Source organism: Equus asinus, chromosome 9 (genome assembly GCF_041296235.1).
Source record: "Equus asinus isolate D_3611 breed Donkey chromosome 9, EquAss-T2T_v2, whole genome shotgun sequence".
Classification (NCBI taxonomy): domain Eukaryota; kingdom Metazoa; phylum Chordata; class Mammalia; order Perissodactyla; family Equidae; genus Equus; species Equus asinus.
In genome coordinates this window covers 33,567,894-33,593,468 of record NC_091798.1, presented here as the reverse complement: position 1 = coordinate 33,593,468, position 25,575 = coordinate 33,567,894, and the positions used below count along the sequence as shown (strand labels likewise).

The 25,575-nt window shown below is 44.5% G+C and overlaps 1 protein-coding gene across 2 annotated transcripts in view; it reads right to left on the bottom strand.

Moving 5' to 3' along the window:
* DPYSL3 (dihydropyrimidinase like 3) overlaps positions 1 to 25,575 on the bottom strand; it is a 110,455-nt gene that overhangs the window by 39,106 nt on the left and 45,774 nt on the right. Inside the window, exons 1-2 of one of the 2 annotated variants that reach the window (XM_070517245.1) lie at positions 23,103 to 23,160; positions 22,685 to 22,891 (exon numbers count right to left, since the gene is read on the bottom strand). The exons of the other annotated variant lie outside the window; for it this stretch is intronic. Coding sequence (XP_070373346.1) covers positions 22,685 to 22,723 — 39 coding nt within the window. The 5' untranslated portion in view covers positions 22,724 to 22,891; positions 23,103 to 23,160. Of the gene's footprint in view, positions 1 to 22,684; positions 22,892 to 23,102; positions 23,161 to 25,575 lie in introns of those variants that run through there. 2 annotated transcript variants of the gene reach the window in all.

Sequence of the window (25,575 nt, the reverse complement as noted above, 5' to 3'; positions counted from 1 at the left end):
TTTGACTGTCCCGGTGCTGAAACTGCTGACCGGTTCTCTGCGGTAGGTAACTTAGGAATCCAGTAACTTTTGAGCTACTATTTATAAAATCAGTGCACTAAAGCTGCCGCTTACAGCCAGAATGTGTTCATGCAGCTTATAAAGGGACTTAACTTACAATCCAGGATAACACAGGCCCTTGAAGTCTGATAAAGTCCAACCTTTTTCCTTTCACTAGGGTATGATAATAATTAGAAAAATCAGCTATAAAAAATTAGGTATTTATGAGAAAAAAGGGAGAGAAGGGAAACAGAGAGAGAAGCAAAGAAAAGAAGAAAGGAAAGGAGTGAGGAAAGGGAGGGAGGAAGGAGGAAATAAACTCTGTAACAAGGGATGCTGTTAAGAATGAATGCCAGGGCCGGCCCCGTGGTCGAGTGGTTAAATACGCGCGCTCTGCTTCGGCTGCCCAAGCTTTCGCCAGTTCGGATCCTGGGCACAGACACGGCACTGCTCATCAAGCCACACTGAGGCGGCGTCCCACATAGCACAACCAGAGGTGCTCACAACTAAAATATACAACTGTGTACTGGGGGAAGAAGAAGAAGGAGGAAAAAAAAAAAGATTGGAGAGAAAAAAAAGAATAAATGTGATTCAAACTAGACTAGAGAATGAAGGAACAGAATCTTAAACTCAAGCCTGTTGGAGATGTTGGTTTCCATTTTCGTTTTCCTCATCTAGTCTTCAATTTAAAGAACTTAAATTACCTCCTCCGTCTCTCTGAGCTAATGAGAATGTGCCTCCCAGAGAACCCAGAGCTGTCCGTGGATTTCTTCCCAGTCAACAAAGTCAGCCTGAGAACAGGACTTAAGACACATCTGTTCTATACTCTGCAGACATTCCAGCAGCTCAGAATAAAAACTATAATCCTAGGAAGAGAAAAGGAGGATGTAAAATGGAGAATGAATCTTCCAAAATCAAATATTTTGTTACCTATGTTCAAATCACAAAGCACAGACCCTCAGTGGGGACTCAAGATCCTTGTAAAAGTCCAGATGAAGGCGCAGGTGGTTATTTAAAATAAATTCCCATCTGGGTAATTAGATTTGACTTCCTAAAAACACTCCCACTCTTAAGAATACATCAGGATGGACAGACAACATGGATAAAATCTTGTTTTTCTTCCCCAAAGCAGCATCATTTAAAAAAGAGGGAGAAAAGGCTTTCTAAGATAGCCCAGTTGACTCAACATGGTATTCAGAGAAAGGAACAGACTAGGCTCTAAGGAGACCAGAGTTCTCATCCTGGCTCTGCTCTTAAACATCCACCCTTGAGTGAGCCACGCAGACGTGAGTTTGAATTCTAGCATTAAACTAGCTGTGTTTGGACAAGTGACTTCCCGTCTCTGGGCTTCAGCTACTTCACCTGTGAAATGGGGACAATGAAAGCTTTCTCTTAGGGTGCTGGTTAGGATTCTGGGAGACACTATATGTAAAGGGCTGAACTCTGCTCGGCACCCTCTAAATGCTTAATACATGTGAGTGACCACCATTATTATTACTTCTTACAATTATAACTGGTCACTGTAAAACTCTCCTCTCACAAATAACTCAAGAAGAACTGAACTAACACTCTGGTAATCAAAATATAACAGACTTTGCCATAAAGGGAATTCCAGAGACGCCAGTCCCCAGCCAACCCTCAGCAACTGTTCTCAGATCCTGCCACCAGCAGCCAAGGTCAGCCAAGACTTCTCCTTTTAAACCCACCCCCACGGGGCAAGTTCCCATGGCCCCTCCAGGTCATTCTGCCTCTGGAAATAAGCCTCCTTGAGGAGATAACAATCTATTTGCTCTCTTCCAGCAGGAATGGAGAGTGGGTGGTGAGGTCTTAAACCTGCCCCCAAACCCACTCTCCCTGCCCAATGCATGGATCTGTTTCTAGGACCCTCAATGACAAATATCCCATTGAGACAGAGAGAAAGAGAAAGGTCCAGGAAAAAACAGACAACTTGAAGAGCAAGGCAGTTTCTTGGCTCTGAGTCTTTATTGAAATTGGGCATAGTTTTACAGGGTGGGCTACTCCACACCTCTGAACTGCTACAGATGAGTCTCAAAAACATTCCTCCTTTCTCTCATCATCCAAACATACTTAGGACCAAGTGTGCTGGATGGAGGTTAACCTGGGCACTCCCTTCAAAACACAGCCCACTCAGCAGAATTCATAACAAATGGGAAGCACTGTTTTCACTTTCTTTATTAAGTTTGGTTTGGCCCTGGAGGGACAGTACACAAGGTAGGAAGAGCAGCAAGGCAGAGGCAGCAGCCAAGGGCTGTGTTAACCAGGGTAGGGTGGCTGCTCGGTCTTCTGAACCAGATATCAAAGCCAGCTTTGTGCATTCTTTCCTCTCCAGAACTTCATGTTAACCATTTTAAAGATGTAATTATCAAAGGGCCAGACAAGTTATGTGGCCTGCCCTGGGTCAGAATGGAGCAGGGGAATGAACTGTGGATGGCATCTTAATCCTAGCCCCCTGATAATGGTCTCTCGATCTTCAACAGGCTTCCAGACACAGATAAGCACAAGTGGATAACCAGCCCAGGACCAAGAGCGTGGAGAGCAGAGGAACAACCCAGTGTTGCACGAAGCCATTCCATTCTCAAGCAGAAAGGTCAAGTGGCTCTGAGAAGCCCAAACCTCAGTCACCCATGCACTACTTTCACAATATTGGACGTATCCTGGTACAAGCTGTACTGTTATTACTTACTATTATCCTTAAATAAATGTATTTTAAAAGTAAACATTGTCTTACTTCCATAAATTCTAAGCCAGTATCACTTACCAAAAATAGACAGTAAACCTAGGAATGAATATGAGAAAAACATCGCTACATTTTGGCTATATTCTGCTGCCTTCCAAAGGGTTCTAAAGGATGAGCTCAGACTGCTCCCTTGGTTAAAGAGGAAGATTACCAAATGTCATGTAAGTGTTCAAAACAGACTAACACTACACTGAAACATTTTCCTTGATCTACTCAGAAGATTTGAAAAAGAATTAGAAGGGGGACAAAATTTCTCCCTACGTGATTCAATGTTATTTAATGCCCTCTTCCAGAATCACCTAAATGACCTAATGTAATACCAGGAATACTATATCTGCTCTTGAAACATGGACCAACATGCGCCAACATGGGCCAACATGGATGGACATGGGTCTGTCAGAAGCAAGAGCAGAGCCCAAAGCAGAGAGGCAGGGACCTCACAGGTACTGGGCAGCACAGCCAAGGGAGGAGATTGCTGGGGATGTTGAAGGATCACTGGGTGAGAAGGCAAGGAGGGATGTAGAAAGGAGGCAGGGTCTAGTGTGGGAACAAACATGCCTTATCGGAAAATAGGATGTGCCAGATCTGGATGAAAGAAGAAATGTGGTACATCCCTAGCTGGGCTTTTGGGAGGGAAAAATGGAAAAGTTGCTGCCTGGGATGGAAACCAGCCCTAATAGACGTTTGCAGAGCCATTCAGAATTTAGGGAGCGACCAGTGGAGAACGGAAAACACAGCTGCATTTGCATCTCTGCTACTCTCTTATTGTGCGACTATAGGCAAGTGACTTGATCCATCTTTGGGCCTCAGCTTCCTCAGCTGAGTGAAGGTGCAGCTCTCTAAAAAGGCCCATTTATGTATCTGTAAAGTACAGATAATAATGCTGACATCACAGGACTGTCATGAGAATTAAGTGTCATATGCGGGGTCAGACACTTAGAAAGGCTCCATAAGAGGTAGGCATTACAAGTTACTACTGTGTTCTTATTATAGAGATGCACAATTAAAGGCAAATCCAAATTGCAGTACACATGTAAGGTAGCCAATACTGTTATATATAAAATGCCTGAGCAACCTGTTGCTCAGGGCCAAGAGTGTAAAGTAGAACACAGACTAAAGAGAAGTCACTGCTTCAGACAACTAACTTTTGGCCATCTTTGGTCTGGATGTATAGGATAGTTTTGTGTTTTGTTTATTACTTATTTGGGTGTTTTGTTTGCTTGCTTTCCATTGTTCTTTTAGGCCTCAAATCCACGTGCTATGGGCGAAAGCTCTCTGTATATACACAGGCTAGAAAACTGGGATCCAGCTTTGTTCTGACAGGGTCCCGCGTCCATTAGCCCAACAGCCTGTGCAAAAGCCAAATGCCGACTTCATAAGGAAGGAGTGCCTGAAATTTCAACCCCAGCGTTGATTCAAGGGATAAACGAGTTCAATAATTCATGCCTGAAACATACCCTGTGTGACTACCAGCTGTGAGTTGTATGTTAGGTGTACGGAGAGGCAAAGATGAAACAGTAGGAAAAATAAGCCATGAACATAAATAATAATGTGAAGTAAAGAAAGAAAGGGTAAATCTATAGAGACAGTAAAAGGATGAGTGGTTGCCAGTGGTTTGGGGAGGTGAGGAGTGAGGGAGGCGGACTGAATAGGTGAACAGACAGAACACTGAGGATTCTTCAGGGCAGTAAAACTATTCCAGAAGCTACATTAATGGCGGACACATGACACTGTGCATTTGTCAAAACCCATAGACCTGTCCAAAAGTTAAGCTTAATGTACACTACAGGTTTTTGTTAATAACATATCAATACTGGTTCTTTAGTTGAAACAAATGTCCCACACCAACACCATATGTTAATAATAGGAGAAGCTATGGGGCAGGGTAAATGAGACAGAGTATATGGGAGCTCTCCATATTTTTTGCTCAATTTTTCTGTAAAACTAAAACTGCTTTAAAAAGCAAAGCCTATTAATTAATTAAGAGAGAGCGCGAGAAAGGGAGAGAAATCCTGTCTGGTAGAAATCAAAGAACAGTTCCCAAAGGCCTTGTCAAAGCAGGTCTTGGGAAATGCTTGATCCGGACATACAGGTATGGCCAAAGGCAACTCTGGTCAGAATGAGGGACAATAATTCATAAGTAGCACTTACTGAGAACTTCTTATGTGCCAGTAACTCTTAGAAGCTTATGTATTTTTCTTTCAATTAATTCTCAACAAAATGCTATGAATTATATGCTACTATTATATCTGTTGAGTTGATGAAGACACGGAAGCTGAGGGAGGTTGGCTTATGGTCCAACATCATATAACCAGTCACTGAGAGAACCAATTGTCCCAATACAAAAATGCATTTCACTGGGAAATTGTGGAGCTGCACGGGGGTCCCTGACGCTTGGCATCCTGGTATGGGGGGATGTGAACGATAGCTGGCTAGAGAGTTTGACCTTTACTCTGTGGGGTCCTGGACAGCTCTGAAAGGACTTTGAGAAAATAAGTGAAATACAATCTCAGGGAAAAGAAAAAAAAATTAAGCTGACAGAATGGCCATGCTGGAGAGCAAGGAAGAAACTAGTTTAAAGTAACAGCAAGCGGCAGGGAGGAAAAAAGAGAAAAGGAAAAGAAACTACATTTGTCCCTCAGATGCCAAGAAACAGACGGAGTACTCAAACTGGATTACTAGAGAGAGTTTAACAAAGGGGCGATTCAACCACGTGCCGGCCGAGTTTAGGGAAATTAAATGGATGTGCAGTATCCAGGGCCTACCAACAGCAGGGAGCCATCACCGTCCCCAGGTCTGATGGAGGCAAAGGCAGGGAGTGGTTACCGGAGCTGAAGAGGGCAGCTGACAGGAGCCGTGACCTTCAGTAGAGGCAGGCAGCCAGTCTACAGTGACCCAGCAGGAAGGAATCAGGGAAAAAATACCCTGACTTCATTGTTCACCCTCACTCCAGGCTCCTTGTGGTACCATATGAACTGAATCCAACCAGAAGCCCAAGGGCAAAGGACTTATAGAGGCAGACCAGACAGGTCCAGGGCATGGAGCAAGGCAGGAAAAGGTGGAGAGGGTATCTGGAGAGGCAAACAGAAAATATCCAGCCCAGTCCCTGCACATCCAACAATGGGGCACGATTTAATAAATTGTAATACAGCCACACTATAGATTATTATGTAGCTACTTTTTCAACAGGTTAAATCTGTATCTTGAGCTGAAGAAATATCTAAAATAAGTAAGTTGCAGACCAATGTGCAAAATACGATTCTATTCTTGGAAAAGCAATCAAAAAATATTATAGGTAAATATGTTTATATGCTTTTGTGTGAGCAAGAGAAAGGTCAGGAAGGATGTACACCAAATTATTAACACTGGGTATGACAGGAGGAAGGGATGCAGAGGGTGGAGGTCTGAAGAACTGAACTTTTTTCTCTTCTCTTTCTCCTCTATTTATTTATTTACATTATCTCACTAGTTGCGCAATGCATATGCCATTTTACAACTTTGAAAAAGGATTTAATAAAGAAAATTATAAAAAGGAAAAAGAATAGGTGATTGCCACGGTCCAGTGTGACAGCAGGAATATGGATTAGAAATGGCATGGTGCACTGCAGAGGAAAGCTGGAATCAACTAAGCAAGAGGAGGAGATTGGAAAGCCGTGTGTCAAAGTCGACTGGAGTTTCAAGGCAGGATGGCCAGGAAGGACCATTAAGAAAAATGGAGAACAGAAAGGAGAGTAACAAAGTTGAGGAGAGAGACTATGGATAATAATTTTGAGGTGCTGGTCGACCATACAGCCATCTGTATGAAATTTCTATAGAAATGGGGGCCTGCGACTTAGGAGAATGGTCAGGTGTTAAAGCACAGACTCGAGTTAACGCCATGCTAAAATGGCTACAATAACTGAAAGGCAGCAAGGGATAGAAGAAAGACCCCTGGAATGGGAGGCAGGAGCCCTGGATTCTGCTCATAGGTCTGTGACCCTGAGCAAGGCACTGTGCCTCTCTGAGCTGCTGTCCAATGAATGGGACCCATTCCCCTCTTTTAGTTCTCCTTGCTCGTTTCTGAATGGCAGCTGGCTCTGACTGGGCCTTTGGAAAGACAGGGAAGCCTAGTGAATTCCCACCCTATTTCTTCTCAGAAACAAGTAACTCTTTCACTAAATCTGAAAGCCAGCCAAAATGCAATTCCCAGAGGAGGAATGTGGGCTCCGGCCTTGGAATGTGTGAGCGGCACCTTCAAATGACAGGCAATTGCTCCCCATCTATTTGTGGAGGCCACAGGGATTCTTCTCCAAGCCTTAACTTGTACTTTTAAACTTGGCGGGGGCTGCCTGGGGATTGTGGTTATAAGCACACAACCACTGGCTTATGCAACTTCCTAAAACCGTCCTGCGGTGGATGCGTTTAAGAGAACGTACAGCTGCGATGTTCCAGCTCACACCACGCTGCCATGGAAGGGGCCCTTGGAGAGACAGCGTGGGAGGAAGGGAACTGCTTCAAAGACCAGAGATGTTGCCCACTTTGCTCTGTCATGGAGTCCAGACATCAGAGATTGGGTCTGTACAGGAGGGCAAAGAGGGGCCTCATCACTCACTTTGTGGGTAAAGAACCCAAGTGGTGAGTCAGTGCCAGAGCAGGCTGATGGAATGATGAAAAAGAGAAGGGTTTTACAGTCCCTGCTGTAAAATAAGGAAAATGATATCTGTCCCAAAGGACTGAGGTGAGGATTAAACCCAAATTGTGGCGCATAGTAGGTGCTCAATAAATGCAGATTTCTTTAAAAGCTAGGACCTAAAGCTTCTCAGGTCAATGCCTTTCACTTGGATGCCCACCCGCTCTCTCCTCTGACCCCAAAAGTAGCTTGACTTTTCATTTCTTTGTAGTTTATATATATGCCTTAAGTACCTTCCTACAGGAACCCAGACCACTTCCTAAGAAGGAATACAGGGAGCAGAGGGATAGAGGAGTTCACTCTTTTTTCTGGCTCTTTCTTGACACAAGAAGCAGACAATGGTGATGACCGATTCTCTTGGTCACAGCCTTCTCTCAACCTAGAAACCCACCCACAGCTCCGCTTTCATTTGATAGATCGGTGGTTATTAAAGCAGTGGTTATTTTTGACTCTTGGGTCCCAAACTTCTCCAAGTTACATTGACAGAGAAAACTGCAGATGCTCTTGAGAACAAAGACTTCGAGAGGTCAGGCAGAGTTTGAATGAAATGAACACTCGAAATAAATAGAATTGAGGCACCACTTGAAAATTATCAGAACTCAGAAATGAGACTAGTGGGCAGTAAATCCCATAACGAAAGGTTTCTTCACCTTCAACAAATATCTAAGGCTTTACACAACAGGTACCTCCTGGAATGTGTTCAAGACTGCCTTCTATTTGCAAATCCATGAGGACATTACCAGGATATATTCGCTGTGCCCGATGGCCTGTAGACTTCATTCCTATCTGCAAAACCACAACATTGCACATTGCACTCTTCTCTTCCCAGTGATCACTACCTAACATTCTACGATTCTAACACCAGGAGAATAACCTTTAGGAATATTTCCAAAATAGTCTGTTCTTTTATGATGAAATAGCCTGTTCTTTTATGACGTGCCCCTGCTCAGAAACGCTTCAACAAGGGTTATGACCACGGAAGTTCACAGGTGCAGATGTTTCATGCATATCAAGCAAGATGTGCATTATGACATGTATTAAATTGTGTCTAAAAAAACAGCAAACAAGTTACAACCTTTGCAAGTCTCTCCAAGTCATCTCAGACCCCACAGGTTTTCACCTCTGTGTTACCACTTTTGTCCCTGTTATCCCAAGTCTTTTCACCTTTCTTTCATCATTCCATCCACTCAAAGTGAGACTGCGCTAAGCCTTGGTGATAGAGCGGGAATGACACAGCATGATCTCTATCATCCTGCAGCAGTTCTGATAATACTGTTTCCTTGACACCCATTCTTCCCAAACCACTTAACCCAGGGAAAGCACATTAGTTGAAAGTAAGGGAACAGTGTGCCTTTTCACTTATTTACTTACTTATCCATTCACTCCTTCATCTAATGTTTGTAAATGCCTCCTGTTCACGGTACTAGGGATACAACATTGAACAAAATAAATTCCCCGCCATTGGACCGCAGTGGTTGAAAAGGCGAAGAACAATTAAGCTACTAAATAAGGGCTGTAATTTCAACAGTGATAAGTGAAATTTAGAAAGACAGGGAGAGGAGGGTGGGGGCTTGGAAGAGTCTGGGACCGCTTCTGATTAGGTTTTCAGAGAAGGTATGTCTAAGAAGCTGTCCGCAGAATAGAGGCCGGAATGATCTGAGTCAAGTAAAGTCAAGTAAAGAACTGAGTCTAGAAAAGACTGCTCCCCACGCCGAGGGAGCTGCAAGTACAGAAGCTCTGAGCTGGAGTTGGACTTGTCAGGTCCGCGGGAGAGAGACAGGGGAGGATGCTGATGCCAAGCCACTGACGGGCAGTGGCAGGATTGGAGTTGAGAAAGATAGTCAGGGCCAGGCCAGGTGGAACCTTGAGAGCCATGATCTGGGTTTTATTCCAAGTGCAACAGATGTTTGAGCAGGGGAGTGACTTGATCTGATTTACATTTTTAAAGGATCACCCTGGTTACGCATGAAGAATGCCGTAAAGGGTAGGCAAAGTGGAAGTACAGAGACTGGTTGGGGGGTTCTTGCAATAAGATGACAGAGGCTTAAGCTCAGACAGTGGTGGCAGTGATGAAAAACGGTGAGAAGCAGTTGGATTAAGATTCTATTCTCAAGGTAGAGCCCACAAAGTTGCACAGCTAGTATAAAGCTGGGACTTCCAGTATCTGCTGGAAACAAAGCCCACCCACCTCTTAACTTGATCGTGTCTTCTTATGAATAAAGTCCACATAAGTTTAACCTCTATCTTTAAGCATAAGACCACACCACCTTGAGACAGGGAAGATGCAGCTGCAAGAGAACCATCTACATTCCATATTTAACACAGCTCCTATTTCCCACATCATAGCAACGGGGTGTACCACCAGCTCAAGTTAATTTGATTTTTTGGCTTTTTTTGGTTGATTGCATATTTATCGGATCTTATTGTTAAAAATACTTCTAAAATATGTCACTGTATAACTCTGGGATAGGCAGTTCCAAAATCTGCTCATGTTACAGACGTACGGGTCTGGTTTCCTGCTTTAGCAAATGCGACCCAGTGTGGGTAATTGATTCTCCTTTGACGGGTCAGATTTCTTCAGGGCCTGGGGTCCATCACTGTGAACATTAATTCTTCATCGCGTGTAGCCGTCCATTTCGACACGCAAAGGTGTAAGCCACTGGGAAGACTTTGTAGTGAAACTCAAAAGCCTTGATTATCTTTTTACGTTTTCATGATCTCCATTTTTATTCTAAAATCAAGGGCCAAATAGTTCCTGTTCAGTTAAGTGGGTTCCACGTTATTGAGACTTTGGAGTACATTTTTTTTCTCCCACAGTAACTATTACCTAGGCATGTTACAAGGATGGGACGAGATGCCGTATATAAAATTATGATTGAAAATCAGTTAGTATGGACTCTGGCATGGCATCATTTCTTATAAATATTAACGATCTTGGTTTCCCTTTTCTGTTCATTGAGAACTTCCCAAGTTTGAAGTTCTGAATTTTTAAACGTCTTTGTTCTTAACTTCCCCTTGTATTAGTTTGCCAGGGCTGCTATAAAAAGTACTAGAGACTGGGTGTCTTAAATAACAGAAATTTATTTCCCCACAATTCTGGAAGCTAGAAGACGAAGATCAAGGCACGGCAGGGTTGGTTTCTTCGGAGGCCTCTCTCCTTGGCACATGGATGGCCCTCCTCTCCTTCCTGTGTCTACACAGGGTCTTGCTCTCTGTGTGTCTGTGTCCTAATCCCTTCTTGTAAGGACACCAGTCATATTGGATCAGGGCCCACCTTAACGACCTCATCTAACTTAACTACGTCTTTAAAGACCCTATCTCCAAATAGAGTCACACTCTGAGATACCAGAGGTTAGGACTTCAACACGTGAATTTTGAGGGGACAAAATTCAGCCCACAACACTCCCTCATACTCCCTGGAAAAAAAATTATGAGAAAAGAACTGAACCAGAGCAGGAGAAATGAGTCCTGTGCCCCATTATTTAAGGCTATTTTGCTATCTGACCTTCGGCTAATTATTTTCCCTCTCTGGCCCACACTTTCTTAATCATTAAAATGAGGGAGTTGGAATAACGGGTCCCTTATTTCTCTTCTTGCCCTTAACCAAGCAAAGCTAAGTTTTCCCCACAATTTCTCACAGCAAAAAGCGTCTGAGATAGAATACTCAATGAAGCAAGTGAAATAAAAGCAAAACAAAACAAAAACATACCTTCTTTGCAGAATGAACCTAGGATGAAGTCTCTAGAAGCAGAGGATTATATTCAATTGCTTTAAAACTTTCTAAGTTGTTTAAAGCCCTTCCTCTTTGCAAGGCTATCATTTAAACCAATTTAGATGGCAAAACCAGAAACCCCACTCTGAATTTATCAATATCCCCAAACAAAGAAATCTCATCAAGATTTGGGGCACAGATCGGCTTTGAGGGAAAGGAGGATTTCAAATAAAGGTCTCCTTGAAAGAATTAAGGAGAAAAAAGTTTTAAAAACAAACACACGTACACACAGAAAATGTAAAATTAAAACCAGCTTCCAAGCTTATAGGTTAAGCCATTAAGAAGAGGGGGGAAAAAGAACTGGGCATGTTTCCTCTCCAGCTGTGTAGCTTCAGGTCCCAAGACACTGTGTACCTCTACAAATGTCAACAGCCTCCACAAGACAGGGAGGCAAGCAGGGTGGCTGAGTTAGAAAACAAATGTGCTCATTCAAGAGAGGAAGAAAATAAAGGGAAAGCAGATTTTCCTGGAAAATGGCACAACTGTTGAAGCAAATGATGACAAGAATATAAAACTAAGATTAAAGATACTGGGATTCAAATCTACGTCTGATACTCATAAGCTGAGCAACTTTGGGCAAGTTACTCAACCTCACATCCTGCGGTAGCTTTTAACTTCAGCTAAAAACCTGCAACTGAAAACGAATCCATCATTTCATTTTTGTTGTTAATACCAAGGTCTTAAAAACAACAAAACAAATTCAAACAAAATAGGATTCAGATCCCCATGCATGAAGATAATATGTAGGTATTTGAAATTGTTATAAAAGGGCATTTAAATTGTGGAAAGATGTCATAATATATTGTGGATGAAAGGCAGGACATAAAACAGGATAAACAATATGTGGTACCATTTCAATAAATGGCACATATAGCAGTAAAAAATAATTCTAGATGGGTGTACTCAAAAGTTTACAATGGCTATCTCTGAATAATTTCATTGTAGCTTAAAAATATTGTGCTCATTTTGTTTGTTTCTTGGTAAATTTTTCTACAACCATCATGCTTCTTTTTTGTAACTGGAAAACAAATTTCCTACTCAATTTTTAAATTTCAGTGCCCTACAGTAAATGAGACCATACAAAAAGCCATAATTCATTCAGCTCCACTTGGGTCTCAGTTTCCTCATCTGTAGGGGGGGAATTTACTAAAAAAATCTCTAAGGATATTCTGATCATGAATTTTACAGAGCCACATTAAGTTAAAACCTCAGCAGAATCTTGCTTAGGGTTTATTTAAGAAGCTGAGGAGTGCAACATTGGATGTGGAAAGAGAAGGTGGCATTCAAATCCACATTAAGCAGAACCTCTTGGAGCCAGCCCTGTGGCCAAGTGGTTAAGTTTGCGTGCTCCACTTCAGTGGCCCAGGGTTCGCCAGTTTGGATCCTGGCACAGACCTACACACTGCTTGTCAGGCCATGCTGTGGCAGCATCCCACGTACAAGAACTAGAATGACCTACAACTAGGATATACAACTACGTACTGGGGCTTTGGGGAGAAAAAACAAAAGAGGAAGATTGGCAACAGATGTTAGCTCAGAGCCAATCTTCTTCACCAAAAAGGATACTTTAAAAAAAAAAAAAAAAGAATCCTTCTTTGGTATTTTTGCTAATTCAATGCATAATAGCGTCTGGTGCTGACAGTGGTGGGCACCTCCCTGGCAAGTTGGCTGTGTAAGCAGAACAGTGTGGAGCTGCTCCAGGCACGCTCGGAAGCAAGAGTGCTCCTAATGGGAAGGCTGCAGAGCTGCCCGAAGTAGGCAGTGCTCATGAGTCCAAACCCATGCACCAACTGGCTGTCATTCCTCCCATAACCCGAACTACTCGTGCCTCACAGGAAATAGGTGCAGAGAAGAACTTAATCCTGTACTTGAAGTAAGTGAACTCCAATTTGAACCAATGTCTCCTGACCTCAGAGGTGGGAGAAGATAAAAGAAGGTAGAATTTAAGAATTTAACCCCAGATAGAGGGGTTAAGAATGTGGGCTCTGAGTCCGTTTGAATTTTGGATCCCCCGCTTAAGGCTTGTGCAATCCTAGGCAAATTTCTTGATCTAAGTTTCGTTATCAATAAATGGGAAGACCTAGTTGGCAATCCATCTACCTAACTTTGTTGTTTTGAGGATTACATGAGATAATGAATAAAAAGCACTTAATACAGGATACAATAAATATTAATTCTTCATATTATTAAATTAATTTTCTCTATATGGTCTAAATTAAATGTTCCTGTGACAAGCATCCCATTGCTAGGCCCAGAGTTGATGGTCAACAAACACTTATTTATTCAATCAAAAAATAGCAAAATGCTGTTATTATACCTGCTTATATTATATATGACACATAGTACTTCAAATGCTTTCTGACCTAAGATTTTAGGTTCCATGAACATACTTTAATTCTCCCATTTTGCCTTCCCTTATAGATGCTCCCCTTAAAAGGATCTAGTGATTATTATTACACACAGACCTATTGAGATCATAAACTGTACTGTTCCCACCCAGAGATGAGCTTGGTAAAATATGCTTTAACTGTCCCCACCCCTCAAACCAAAGAATGAATTTTAGAATAAAAGTTAATAACAGGAAGAGTTCCAAATATAAGCCCAGAGAAGTTGACAGATGCAGTAGGGTGAGGAACTGAAAATCTTTGAGAGAACACACACACAAGCATGAAAACATTCCATTTAAATGGCCAACCCTAAGAAAGAAACAAAAAAGAACTATGGGCTGCTCTTGAACCAAGCTTTCTAAAAGGCGGAGTTTGCTGAACAAATGCACATTGGCCTATCTAACTGCTGCTAATGACTCTAATGATGTGTGGTTTCTGTGCAAAGGCAGAAAGAGGCCTCGATTAAGATCTATGTTAGATGCTCGTTCAAATAGTCATGGTGACAATTTTCTCTATCTGAAAGAAGACATAAAGGTCTGCATTAATTCTTTTAAATCATCTGCAGTAAGAGAAATGATGGGTCTGTTAGCAGGCAAGTAGTACCCAGGTAGGCCCCTCAACTAGGCTGAGGAGGAGGTCAGATGCGGAATTTGGAAGGAGAGGAATGGAGGCCTGAAAAGAAAGACAAATTATGCATGGACTCTCTGGCACATGTGCCCAAGTGTGGTCCCAGATTACAGTGAACTCCACTTGTTCTACTAAAGTGCTGTCATGTTTCCCTTGGCCCAGTGATCCTGTGCGGTTTCTTAGAACCAGGCCTTATCTCTTAAAAGTTAATATACTAGAAAGTTGTCAATGAAATGGAGGATGATGTACAAGCACAAATGTATGTACATTCTGATCATCTCGCTTGAAACTATTCCTGCAAAGCAAGTGTTAAATGTATCCATTCAATTCAACAATTTACAGAAGGCTTAATATGTGCCAGCCAAAGGCTAAGTGCTGGAGATTCAGTGGGAACAGAATGAAAACCATCCCTACCTCATGGAGTGTCCATGGCATTATTTGGCCTTTGGGGTGGGTTATTTCCATTGGATGGCCGCCATCACATTTAAAATATTGGCAAGAGCAACTAGAGAAAGCTTGGTGAGCATTTACAGACCCGGAGCTGTTTTCTGTAGATTCGCTCGTTTGTTGGAGCAGTCTAGATTTGGGGCAACTGTCGCCTTTGTGCTCTTACCAATGGTAGTCTTATCCAAAAGAGAGACTATATGTGCCAGCAGATGAATCATGGTATCATTTTAATAATACTCATTTGAATTAATACTAAAGCTCTGCTAAGAAAAGGATGTATCAATCATCATTATTCCATTTCTCTCCTGCATAGTCTATTAACCAAGTCCACTCTCTGAAGGAGAAAAAGGAGAGGGTTTTAAGGTTAAAAAGCAACCACAGATCCTTATATCCAACACAGATGTTGGCTGGTCCCACTGAGTTTAAACCAACAACTACTACCCTCATCCATTTTCTCCTTGCTCTCTCTTCCCTCACAGGGATGGCTTAAAATTCCTCTCTGTGCATTCAGAACAAAGTGAGGATGGCTGACCATGATCTCAGGAGAAAAGCGAAGACACAATAAAGGCCCAGAGGGTCATGTGCACTGGCAGGGACCTTGGGGATCATCTAGTTCCATGTCCTCATTTGACTGATGCAGAATCTGAGAGGAATAATAAGGGTTTGGCTAAAGTCACAAATAAACTAGAGGCAAAGGCAGGCCTGAACCATAATGTGCTGACACTCCATCCAGGGTTCTCTTCCTTTCCCTGCGTCAGAAAACAAGAGGGCTCCTTTGCTCTGCTAGTCAGAGGAACTCCTCTCTTAAAAAATGCAATCTCATTTTATCCTTCACATCTCATCATCCAGCCCTTCCATCGAAAAAAAGAGATGGATTAATTAAGCCATGAGAAATGTGTTCTCAAACTCCAAATGTCCCAAATAGGTTCCTGGACCATTCTAGTGTGGAGCTCCTCCATCTGGCTTAGAGTGCTGGGTGTGTCCTGTGTTTCTCTGCCTGGCTGAATGGGAACAGGGAGCCTGGCTCCTTCCACGTCTGGGAAGAGGACAGGGACAGAAAGTAAGAAGGGGCCTTGGGCCCAGATCTGCACTTACGGAAGGCAGAAAAATAGCATCTGCTTTTCCACCCTGCACTCATACATGCTCCAAGGCAAGAGCCAAAGACTAACTCATACAGCTGGCAGAGCAATGCATGCACCACTGCTAGGAGGACATGCACTCAGTCATTGTTCCAACGGTGATGTGATAGGTTTGGCTAGACCATCCCCACGCCTTCCACCCTGTGAATACTGACCCACACTGTGAGCTAAAAGGAGCAGACAGCTGGAAGTGATGGAGGTGGGGATAGTCATCTGTGGATATGGAATTACTGCTTTCCTGCCTATGAAACAAACTCATCTCTGGAGGAATCAATCCCAGGATCTTGCTTTTTCAGCTGTGTAACCTTAGTCAAGTTACTTAAATCTCTCTGAGCCTCTATCCAGAACACCAAACGATGGTTAATAATTGCAGCTATAGGAGTTGTTGTGAGTAACCCGAGATAATCCAAGTAGTTTGTGGTAAGGCATTCAATAAATGGCAGCTGTTAATAACCGCTCCACTATGTTGAGTCCCATCTTTCTAACCACTGAGTCCTCTACAATCGAATTAACAGAAGAAACATTCCTCAAGCGAAGCAGTTTTCATAGCGGACTCCACGTAGATACTAGAGCCAAAAGAAGAGGGCGAGCTGAGGGGCTCATCCTATTCCAACAAACTATTTTTTTTTTAAAGATTTTATTTTTTTCCTTTATCTCCCCAAAGCCCTCTGGTACATAGCTGTATATTCTTAGTTGTGGGTCCTTCTAGTAGTGGCATGTGGGATGCCACCTCAGCGTGGCTTGATGAGTGGTGCCATGTCCGCACCCAGGATTTGAACCGGTGAAACCGTGGGCTGCCTCAGCGGAGCGCACTAACTTAACCACTCGGCCACGGGGCGGCCTCCCAACAAACTATTTTTTTGAGGGACTCTATTTTATATATTGAAATAGACACATACTGAGTTTGATGAGAAAGGGACCTCGCAACAGAAGAATCTGAAAATAGAGGAGCCTACTCCTCTGGGCTGTCCAGGGTCCTTCTCATTTGTTTCCCACTGGCCTACAGAAAATGGGAGAAAAGGTAAAGTGGAGCATTGATTTGGGGAGGGAATAACCAGGGAGGAGTTCTTGCCTCCTGTTAACATCCATCCCAGGAGGTGGTGAAATATGCAAATTTCCAGTCCCTTTATGATTAGAAGCACTGACTCAATCAAAGAGAGGCACATTTACATCCTAGCGAGACACTCCTACTGTTGTAAACATGTTGTAATTTTTCAAATGTACTAAGTAGACATAAATAGTTCCAGGAACTATGTCAATAGGTAAAGAGCAGAAGGCCCTTTAGGATATGAAGGGGTTTTTGTCCCGTTTCAAATTCCATTTTATTTTTTTCCAACGAAGGAGAAAGGGCAGAGAAAAAGACACTGAAGAAGGAATTGCGAAGAAATTGCTAGAAAGGATATTCACCATCTGTGTCACTCTAGGCTACATTGAAAACAATATAGCTAACTAAATAAGGAAAATGTGCTTTATTCAGGTTAAGGGACAGTCTCTGTACCCAAGTCCAAAGGCATCTAATGGCCTCTACTAGGTTGTCAGAAATGAAGGACAAGCATAACTCTGAGGAACAGTGGAATATAACTAAATCAAGAAAAAATAACAGAGTTGCTATAGCACTGTTAATTTTTGTTTGTTTTTGAAAACTTATATTAAAAAAAATAGTTTTCCAAGTCGTCTTTCTACCCCAAACCTTTGTCAAGTGTTCTTTGATTAATTTTTACATTCCAAAGTAGTTGAGATTTCAAAAATACATCAGTGTTTACCATCTTGAATACATCCAATGTTCACAGACCACTTTCCCGGTCACTACCTCATTTGAGCCTTTCCATAGCCCAGTGAAATAAGTGGAGAGGATTTTTATTTATAAACTGACAGTTCTACCACACAGACTGGAATTCTCTCAGGAAATCTATTTCTCCAGAATTCCTCCAAGTGCCCAGCTGGCTCCGTCACAGCTACTAACAGAGCACTCTGTCTAGCTGAGGCATTTTGCTAGTATTTGAGAAAGAGGAATAACCTGGCTGAGAATAACCACATACCTGCTCAAAACATAAAGTAACAAATGAACACCCCAGGCAGGGCCTGGGCTAAGATTTCCATGATCAGATATCTAAGATGCTTTCCATTCCTAAGTCTTTGATATTTTTGCTCTGTCTTTTCCTCTGGAATTTCCCTTCTAAGATGCCTTACAGGGACAGAGCTGGCTTTGGGTGACTTCTTTCTTTTTGGTGTCCCAAACTTGAGTCCTCCATCTCCAAATATTTGCTCCCAATCCAAAGTGACACCTATTGAAGCAAGAGGAAAGCACAGATCCAGGGATGGGGTGGCACTTGTTGTCACTGCCCAGGTTCTAGTTTAGTTCTAAGCTTAACTGCTACAGAGATCTGGCTGTTCCTCCAGTTCCTAAGGCCCCTTCACTTCCCGTCCAAAATGAAAAATTCCCATGGCACCCGCAATGCTCACAATCACGCCCTTCAGGTGAGATCACAGCGCTCTGACTACGGGAACTAGACTGCAGCCTCCAGATCGTGTTCCTGACTGAGGATGTCTTCTGGCAATTCCCAAATGTCAGACACGCTCAACAAGTCTCCAATGCAGCGGAAATGCATTATCTGCAAGATGGTATTTACTGCAACCCAATTAGCATTTGCAAAAAGCCAGTTCTCTGTGGTTTGTCTCCTAGAGGGAATTCTGGAGCTCTTTACCCACACCTTTCAAAATCACTGCACGTGCCTCTGGGAGGCAGGAGCTGTGCCACAGCAGCTGAGGCTGTGAAGCCAGACGAGACCTGGGTTTGATTTCCAGCTTTGCCCCAAAATTCTTGTTGTGTAACTCTGTATAACTGACTTCACCTATCTATGTTGCAATTTCTTTAACTGTAAAATGGGTTTTTGCGGAGATTCTGATAAGATAATACATATAGAGCATTGGAAGCTCAGTGTTAGGTCCCTACCCGCTCCCAGGGTCAGCTTCAAGTTGTAGCTTATATCAGAGGAAAACAAGGACTATTCCTATCAAAACATTCTGCCTGTGGAAATGATATGGTAGCTCCCATCCCCCAAATTGTTATTTATATCTATTTAAAATAAAAGGTAAGAGAGACTATGTTATTGGATTTGTTGATAGTGGCAGTAAAAATATGGTATATAGGTCCTGCCAGGAGTAGGGACAGTCTGAGTCTTTCCTCTAAACCATTTGTCCTACCAAGACCAAGTACAGTCATGTGTCGATTAGATTAACGACAGGGATACATTCTGAGAAATGCATCATTAGGTGATTTCATTGTTGCATGAATATCATAGAGCGCTCCTACACAAACCTAGATGATATAGCCTACTACACACCTAGGCCATACGGTACTAATCTCATGGGCTGCCTGTCATACATGTGGTCCATCATTTACCAAAACGTCGTTATGTGGGACATGACTGTAACAGCGATGACGGGAGCAGAGACACCAAGAGGAGTGTGTTGGTGAGGGCCACGCGCTTTGATTTCAGTCTGGTGGGTAGGTTATTACATCTCTGATCCTGGGCAAATGCATTTGATTTTCCAAGTTTCTTTTTAAAAAATCTCTAAGATAGTAATAACTACAGCACCTCTCAGCCAGTGTTGATCCAAGGATTAAATGAGACAATGCATGTAAGGCACACAGCAAAATACCTGACACAAACACTCAATAGGCGTGAGCTATTCTTATTAGGAACAAATTTAATTTATTTATTGATTTAATTGACAATCATTAGTCACCTATGTGCTAGCCACTGTGCTAGAGAGTGGAGACAGAGGTGAATGAAAGGTCCCTACTCTGATCTGCTGAACCACCCCAAACTGCCAGTCTCTAACACTTAGCAGCAAGGGCTAGTGTCGAGGTAGAAGGTGCAGGTCATGCACATAGGTGACCTGAGAAGGCACAATGAGATCTGTGACCTGAGCTACTCACAGGGAAAGCCCCAGCCAATTCTACTAGCAACAGAGAAATGCCCCCCTCCAGGAAACCAATTAGCACAGGGTAGTACCAAGGCTTTAATCTCAGGAGGGCAGCAAAATTAGGTGGAAGGAAAAACAAAACACAAACAAACCCTGAGTGTGGCCCCCAAATTGTGGCAGACAGTAGTGCCTAGGGAGGCAAAGGGTACATGGCAAGCAAGACTGCCCCCATCGGTCCTCAGATGACAGTGACATTTAGCTACTGGGTGGGGCAGCCTTCACAGAAAAGGAATATAGAGAGGAGAGGAAACTTCATTCAAATTCCATAATCCTACCATTTAAAAAAATGGACTAGAATTGACAGTAGAGGATATATGTTATGCTTAAATATTTAATCGTGTTTTCTGTATATGTATATCTGTGCCTGTATTTTGATGTTTGTGACTATATCTGGGAAGGGTATCTCAACCCTTGTAGTATGCAGATAATCATAATCATCTATAGATATGCAAACATATAAAAAATATTTTATTCTACAATAGAATTCTTGTTCAGGGAAATACAAATACAAAGCATGGGAAAAATGTGCAAATGGATTCCTTGCCCCCAAAGCCCAATGCCCCTCTCCTGCCATGCCCCTCATCTCCCCGCTACTCCACATCCCTTTCAACAATGAAGACCAGGCAGGGCTGGCTGGAAGAAATTCACAACCACGGTCCATTCCTGCCACAGCTGCTGGAGACACAGCCCCAGCTTCAAGGCAGAGGCTGCGATGCAGCGCCACGCCCCACGCGCAGAGAGAAAGGATGGAAGCCGCACTGAAAATGAAGAATGCACCCCAGGGAGGACCATCCAAACAGGAACAAAAGGGAACCCCTTGCAAACCCGGCCCTGAGATTAGGGCACAACCACATTTATGGGGGCTTTCTAAGGCAAGTTATCAGGGCTAAATTTCTCTACCTTTTCTTAAAGATGGTTTAAGTGATACCTAAAAGAATGGGCGTGGCCCTCAGTGCCATATCATAGGCTGAGGCCATAAGAACCATCGCAATCTTCAGACTAGGAAGAAAAAAATAATCTGTTCTTTGCTTATCCCAAACAGGAGAATCAGCAAATGCATACTGGATGTAAAAGCAAGCGGCACACACGCAGCACACCTCCTGCATGTAACAGCATGTGAGCTGGGGTCTATCCCTCCTGAATTAGGGAAATAAGTATAAATATTGAGCTTTTGTCCCAATCAGCCTTTTTTTTCATGATATCTTCCACAGCTCTTGGCAAAGATGACTGGCACTGAGAAAATACTGTGCATTGTAAAAGACCCACAATGTTTCCTCAGTAATGTGAGGAGTCAATGGTATCAGGTAGTGGGAAAGGAGGATGGGTTTAAAGCCAATGCCTCTACCTGGCAAAAGGATCCCTACCCATCCCAACTCTTCCCCCTGTGGAGTGTTTCTTCCCTGGGACCAGGTGGACAGCAGGTAGGGGTGGGGTGCATTTGTGTGGGGTGAAGCTCAGGTGCATGAAAAAGACAGGATGCTGCAATAGAAATATACTACTTGACAATAAAGTGCTCTAGAAGTGAGAACAGCTTCCTCCTGCCTGCAGAGGGAAAGGTCCTGGATGGCAATCGCAACCACACAGGGTGTTGCGAACATACTGGAACAAGTGCAAACACACCCATGCCCACAGCAAAACCTGGCGGATCTGGGCAAATTAACCACGGTAGCAGGTACAGCTTTGCCCCAGGGCAGCTGCAGAGCCTCCCAGGGGCCAGCTGATCACTTCCTTTGTTCGTCTTGCAAAGATGGAGTAGCCACCCATTTCCCCACTACACACCCCATTCACTACAGACAAAGCACAACCGCACTGCTTCGTGCTAAACAAACAAATGTCAGTGGTTTTTTGTTGTTTTGCTTTCTCTTAAAAATGCTCATCCCAGCCTGTCGTACGCCCCTTCCATTCGAGGGCATTATTTCAGCGCATCCCGGAGGAATCCCGGGCCGGGGCGCGGTATTTTGCTACGAGATCTCCTTGCGGGACGCCGGTGAAGATGCGGTTCCTGTACCTGATAATGGCACGTCCCCTCTCCACCCCGCCCTAGGCGCTCGCCCAGAGCATCTGACACCCGCCGGCCGCGGGTGGCTCGGTTTTGCACACAATGGCAGTTGGACACGGCAGGCACACTGCGTGCGCCTGCGACCGCAAACTAAAATCTGCTCTAAAAACTCAGCCTTTTCTTGGGATGAAGGGGAGAAATGACATGAAAATTGTAAAATGCATCGAGGGCAAAAAAAGTTGGTCGTTCCCGCTACAGCCACGTTAGCTGTCCAGTCCCGAATATGACGCACCGAAATATGAATCGGGGTGAATGCAGGCAAGAAGGGGACAAGGTGAGGACGGATGGTCCAGACACCCCACCACCCTCGCGGCGCGGGGGCCAGAGCCATAGGGCTGGAGCTTGGAGAGGGGCGCGGTCGGACTACCAAGTATCCCTGGGGAAAGGTGTCATCTCTCCACACCCCGCCCCGCAAAAGGAACCTTAAACAAAAAGAACGCTCCGCCTGGGGCAGCACGCACTGACACCCCGGGCGGCGCGGGGGTCCAGGGAGAGCCGTGAGCCCTGCGTGATTCGGGAACTACCGGGTGGTGGGAAAGAAGGATAAATAATCCAAAGTTCTCTGCGCCACTGTTTGGGTTTCCTCTTTGTTTTGTTTTCCCCAAACCCCAGGGTCGTTCTGTCTGGGTGGCGCCCGCCGCGCCGGCTAGACTGACCGCCGCTCTCCACCCCCCGGACCCCGGGTCTCCATCCCTCCCCGGGGACCGGACCAGGGAAGCCGGTGGATCCGGGCCGCCCCCGCCCGGCGCAGCGGGCAGCCAGCGATGAGAGACGGAGGCGCCCGGCGCCCGACTCACCGTGATCCGCGGGATGTTCTTCTTGCCTTGGTAGGACATGGTGGCGGCGGTGGCTGCAGCAGCTGCCTCCCTCCCTCCTTCTTCTGCTCGTGCTCGCCGGCGCCGTCCTCAGCGCACAGCGCCCCGAGATCAGGTGGAGCGAATGGTGCGCTGGCCGCGGCCGCCGCCTCCTCTCGCCTCCGCCCCCCTCCCGGGCTCCCGCGGAGGCTGCCAGAGACAATAGTAAATCTCCCCGGTCCCCCTTTCACCCCCGACCCCCCCGCCACACACACCCTCCTCCACTCGCGTTCACGCCCGGGCTTTTTTTTTTTTCTTTTTGCGGTGCCAGCTGGGACCCCGTAAGACAAGAATGGCTGATCCGCGACTCCTCCCTCTTCGCTCTTATCCCTATTGATTTTCCTCTTTGCATCTGCCTCACCCACTTTTTCTTTTTCTTCCTTTTTTTGTGACTTGCGAGTGCGGCGGAGCCAGCCTGCTCCACAGCCACCAGAGGGCGCGAGGGACTTTTCCGGGTGGGGATGCTGCAGTCCCGGGTGTCGAAGAGAAGCTCTAGCGTCGCCTATCCTGGCCTGGCGGGCCAAGCCCGGGAAAGAGCCACCGCCTCCGACCAGCCCCGGGCCCGACTGCCCACCTTCGGCGCCCTCGCTTCAGAAAGGAGACGGCTGGGGACTTCCCTCCCCGAACCCGCTCTCCACCGCGCTGATGCACGGCGGCCGCCTTTGTTACAGCGAAGGGCTGGGCGCCGCCTCTGCCGGGCTGGCCGCGGGGTGTGTAAACAGCCAGCACGGTCCTTCTGAAAGCCGAGAACGGCTCAGACTTTGTGCATCCTGGCCGGCCCGCTGCTATCCTGAGACCACGAAAATCCGTATCAGAGAGTGTGAAGCAACCACTCATTTTCGGAGGGAGGGCCGCGAGGGGCACCGTGTCAGTTAACATCAACTGTTCTCTCTATTTCAAAAGTAGTCTCAAAATAATATGTGTTAAAGGAACTGCACTGCCTGGCTCTCAGAATCGAAGGAGGGGTATTAATGCTGCTCTGTGAGTAAAGAGTGGAAACCACCTGCAGTGGGAAGGCCAAGCCTGGCCCACGACTGTGCAGCCACGGACCCTGAGCCGCACTGCTCCTGCTCCCCTCCGTCGCGAACCATGTGCGCGCCTCCCACTCGAGTTTACTTTAGGCAGAGCTGACAGACAAAGGTCAATACGGTACTGGCAAAAATATGGCCTTTCGGCGCTGGAATATATTGTCCTTTAGCTACCTGCTAAACTCAAAGGGCCAAGGGAGACATTTGGAGGGGCCACTGTGGGTCAGGGCTGAACGGTGGTCAGTGTGGGGGAGCTTCCTCAGCTCTGCTGAAGAATAATCCCAAACATACGGTTTAAATAGCAACAACAAAAATGGCTTGCAACAACAAAAATGGCTTGCTATGCAAAAACTGTAAAACTCTAAGACAAGTCTTCTACCATCCCCACTCCTCAGTTGTGATCCTCATGCCCTACTCCTAAATAGAAATTCTGTAGATGTCACTAAGCATGACTAGGTCTGTGTTAGGGATCTTGAATTCACATTTCTATAAGGCAGGCCACTAACCACAGTTTGGAACAGCTTTTCACTAAATTGAAGGTTTCCTTTGCAATAGAGAAGCTATTTAAGCATCCACAGAAAGAAGGTACAGAATATTCCAGCTTGCGCTTTTCCATAAACCTGAAATGAACCAGCCTGGTCACATAATCAAAGGGCAGACTAGGCCCCCCCGAAACACTCCCTCAAGTGAGTTAATCTTAGCAGCGGGTTATTCATGGGTAACTGGACTGAATGCAGTCTTCACAGGAAAAGTCCGCAGCAGTCTCCACTTTATTTCTGTGATACTCTGGCTAGGAGAATGAATGCCAGGCAAAGGTCACCTCCCAGTACTCTTCTGCAAAGCACAGGGGGAAAAAAAGGGCTGAAATGCAAGGCACGCCCTAAACATTTTGCTTTGTTCTTAGAGCTTAAATGCGGAGACCACTAGCCAAGAGTTGTGAAATTACAAAGCATTCTGGGGATTGGCATGCAAATGAGCAGGATTATATTTAGAACAGAGTAAAAAGAGAATTAACTGCATACTATGAAAACTTGCAGAGCTCTCTCTTAATCTTTCTCGTGGATTTGACTGCCCCAAACTTGCTGGAAGGAATCTTGCAAGTTTTTCTTAAGAAAAGCAAAAATATGTAGAGGATATTTACAACCCTAAAGAAATACCACTGCTTTTTTTTTTTAATTTCATTGGTTTCTTTCCACTTTTTGTATCCTGATTATCTCCTGTTATTATAATCCAGGGCACTTTCTACTAAATACATTTATACCATATTTTTGATCAGTTGATGATTTTGTGTGTGTGTGTGTGTTGTTTCACATTACAAGACTTGGTTAAACTCTTTGAGGTTTGGTTTGCATGCAAGAGGCCATGCAGAATAGGACTTGTGATGTGTTTCTCCGGATCAGACTCCTGTGACAAGCCATGCCCAGGAATGCGTAATAACCAGCTAATTGGTTCAAGCTGTTGCCAAAATCAGAAATGTACAACAAACACGATTTTTTCCCTCTTTGGTCTCCTTCAATCATCTTTCTCTTTCTTAAAATAGTGTCTAAGATGAGTTTGAAAGGAAAAGCCTTCTTTGGCTGTGCTTTTCTATTCAAGGAATAAGAAAGGCAGCCATCAACACAGGATGCCTCTGTGTCTGGCCAAGTGAATGAAGAGTGGAACCAGCATGGATGTTTTCCACAGTAGAATGACTCTGAATGGTTTTCCTTGGACACAGCAATGCTTGGCTTTAGGTATCTCAGGAAACTATGAGAGAGAGAGAGGGAGACACAGAGAGACTTAATTTATGGTCCCAAAGAAACTTAA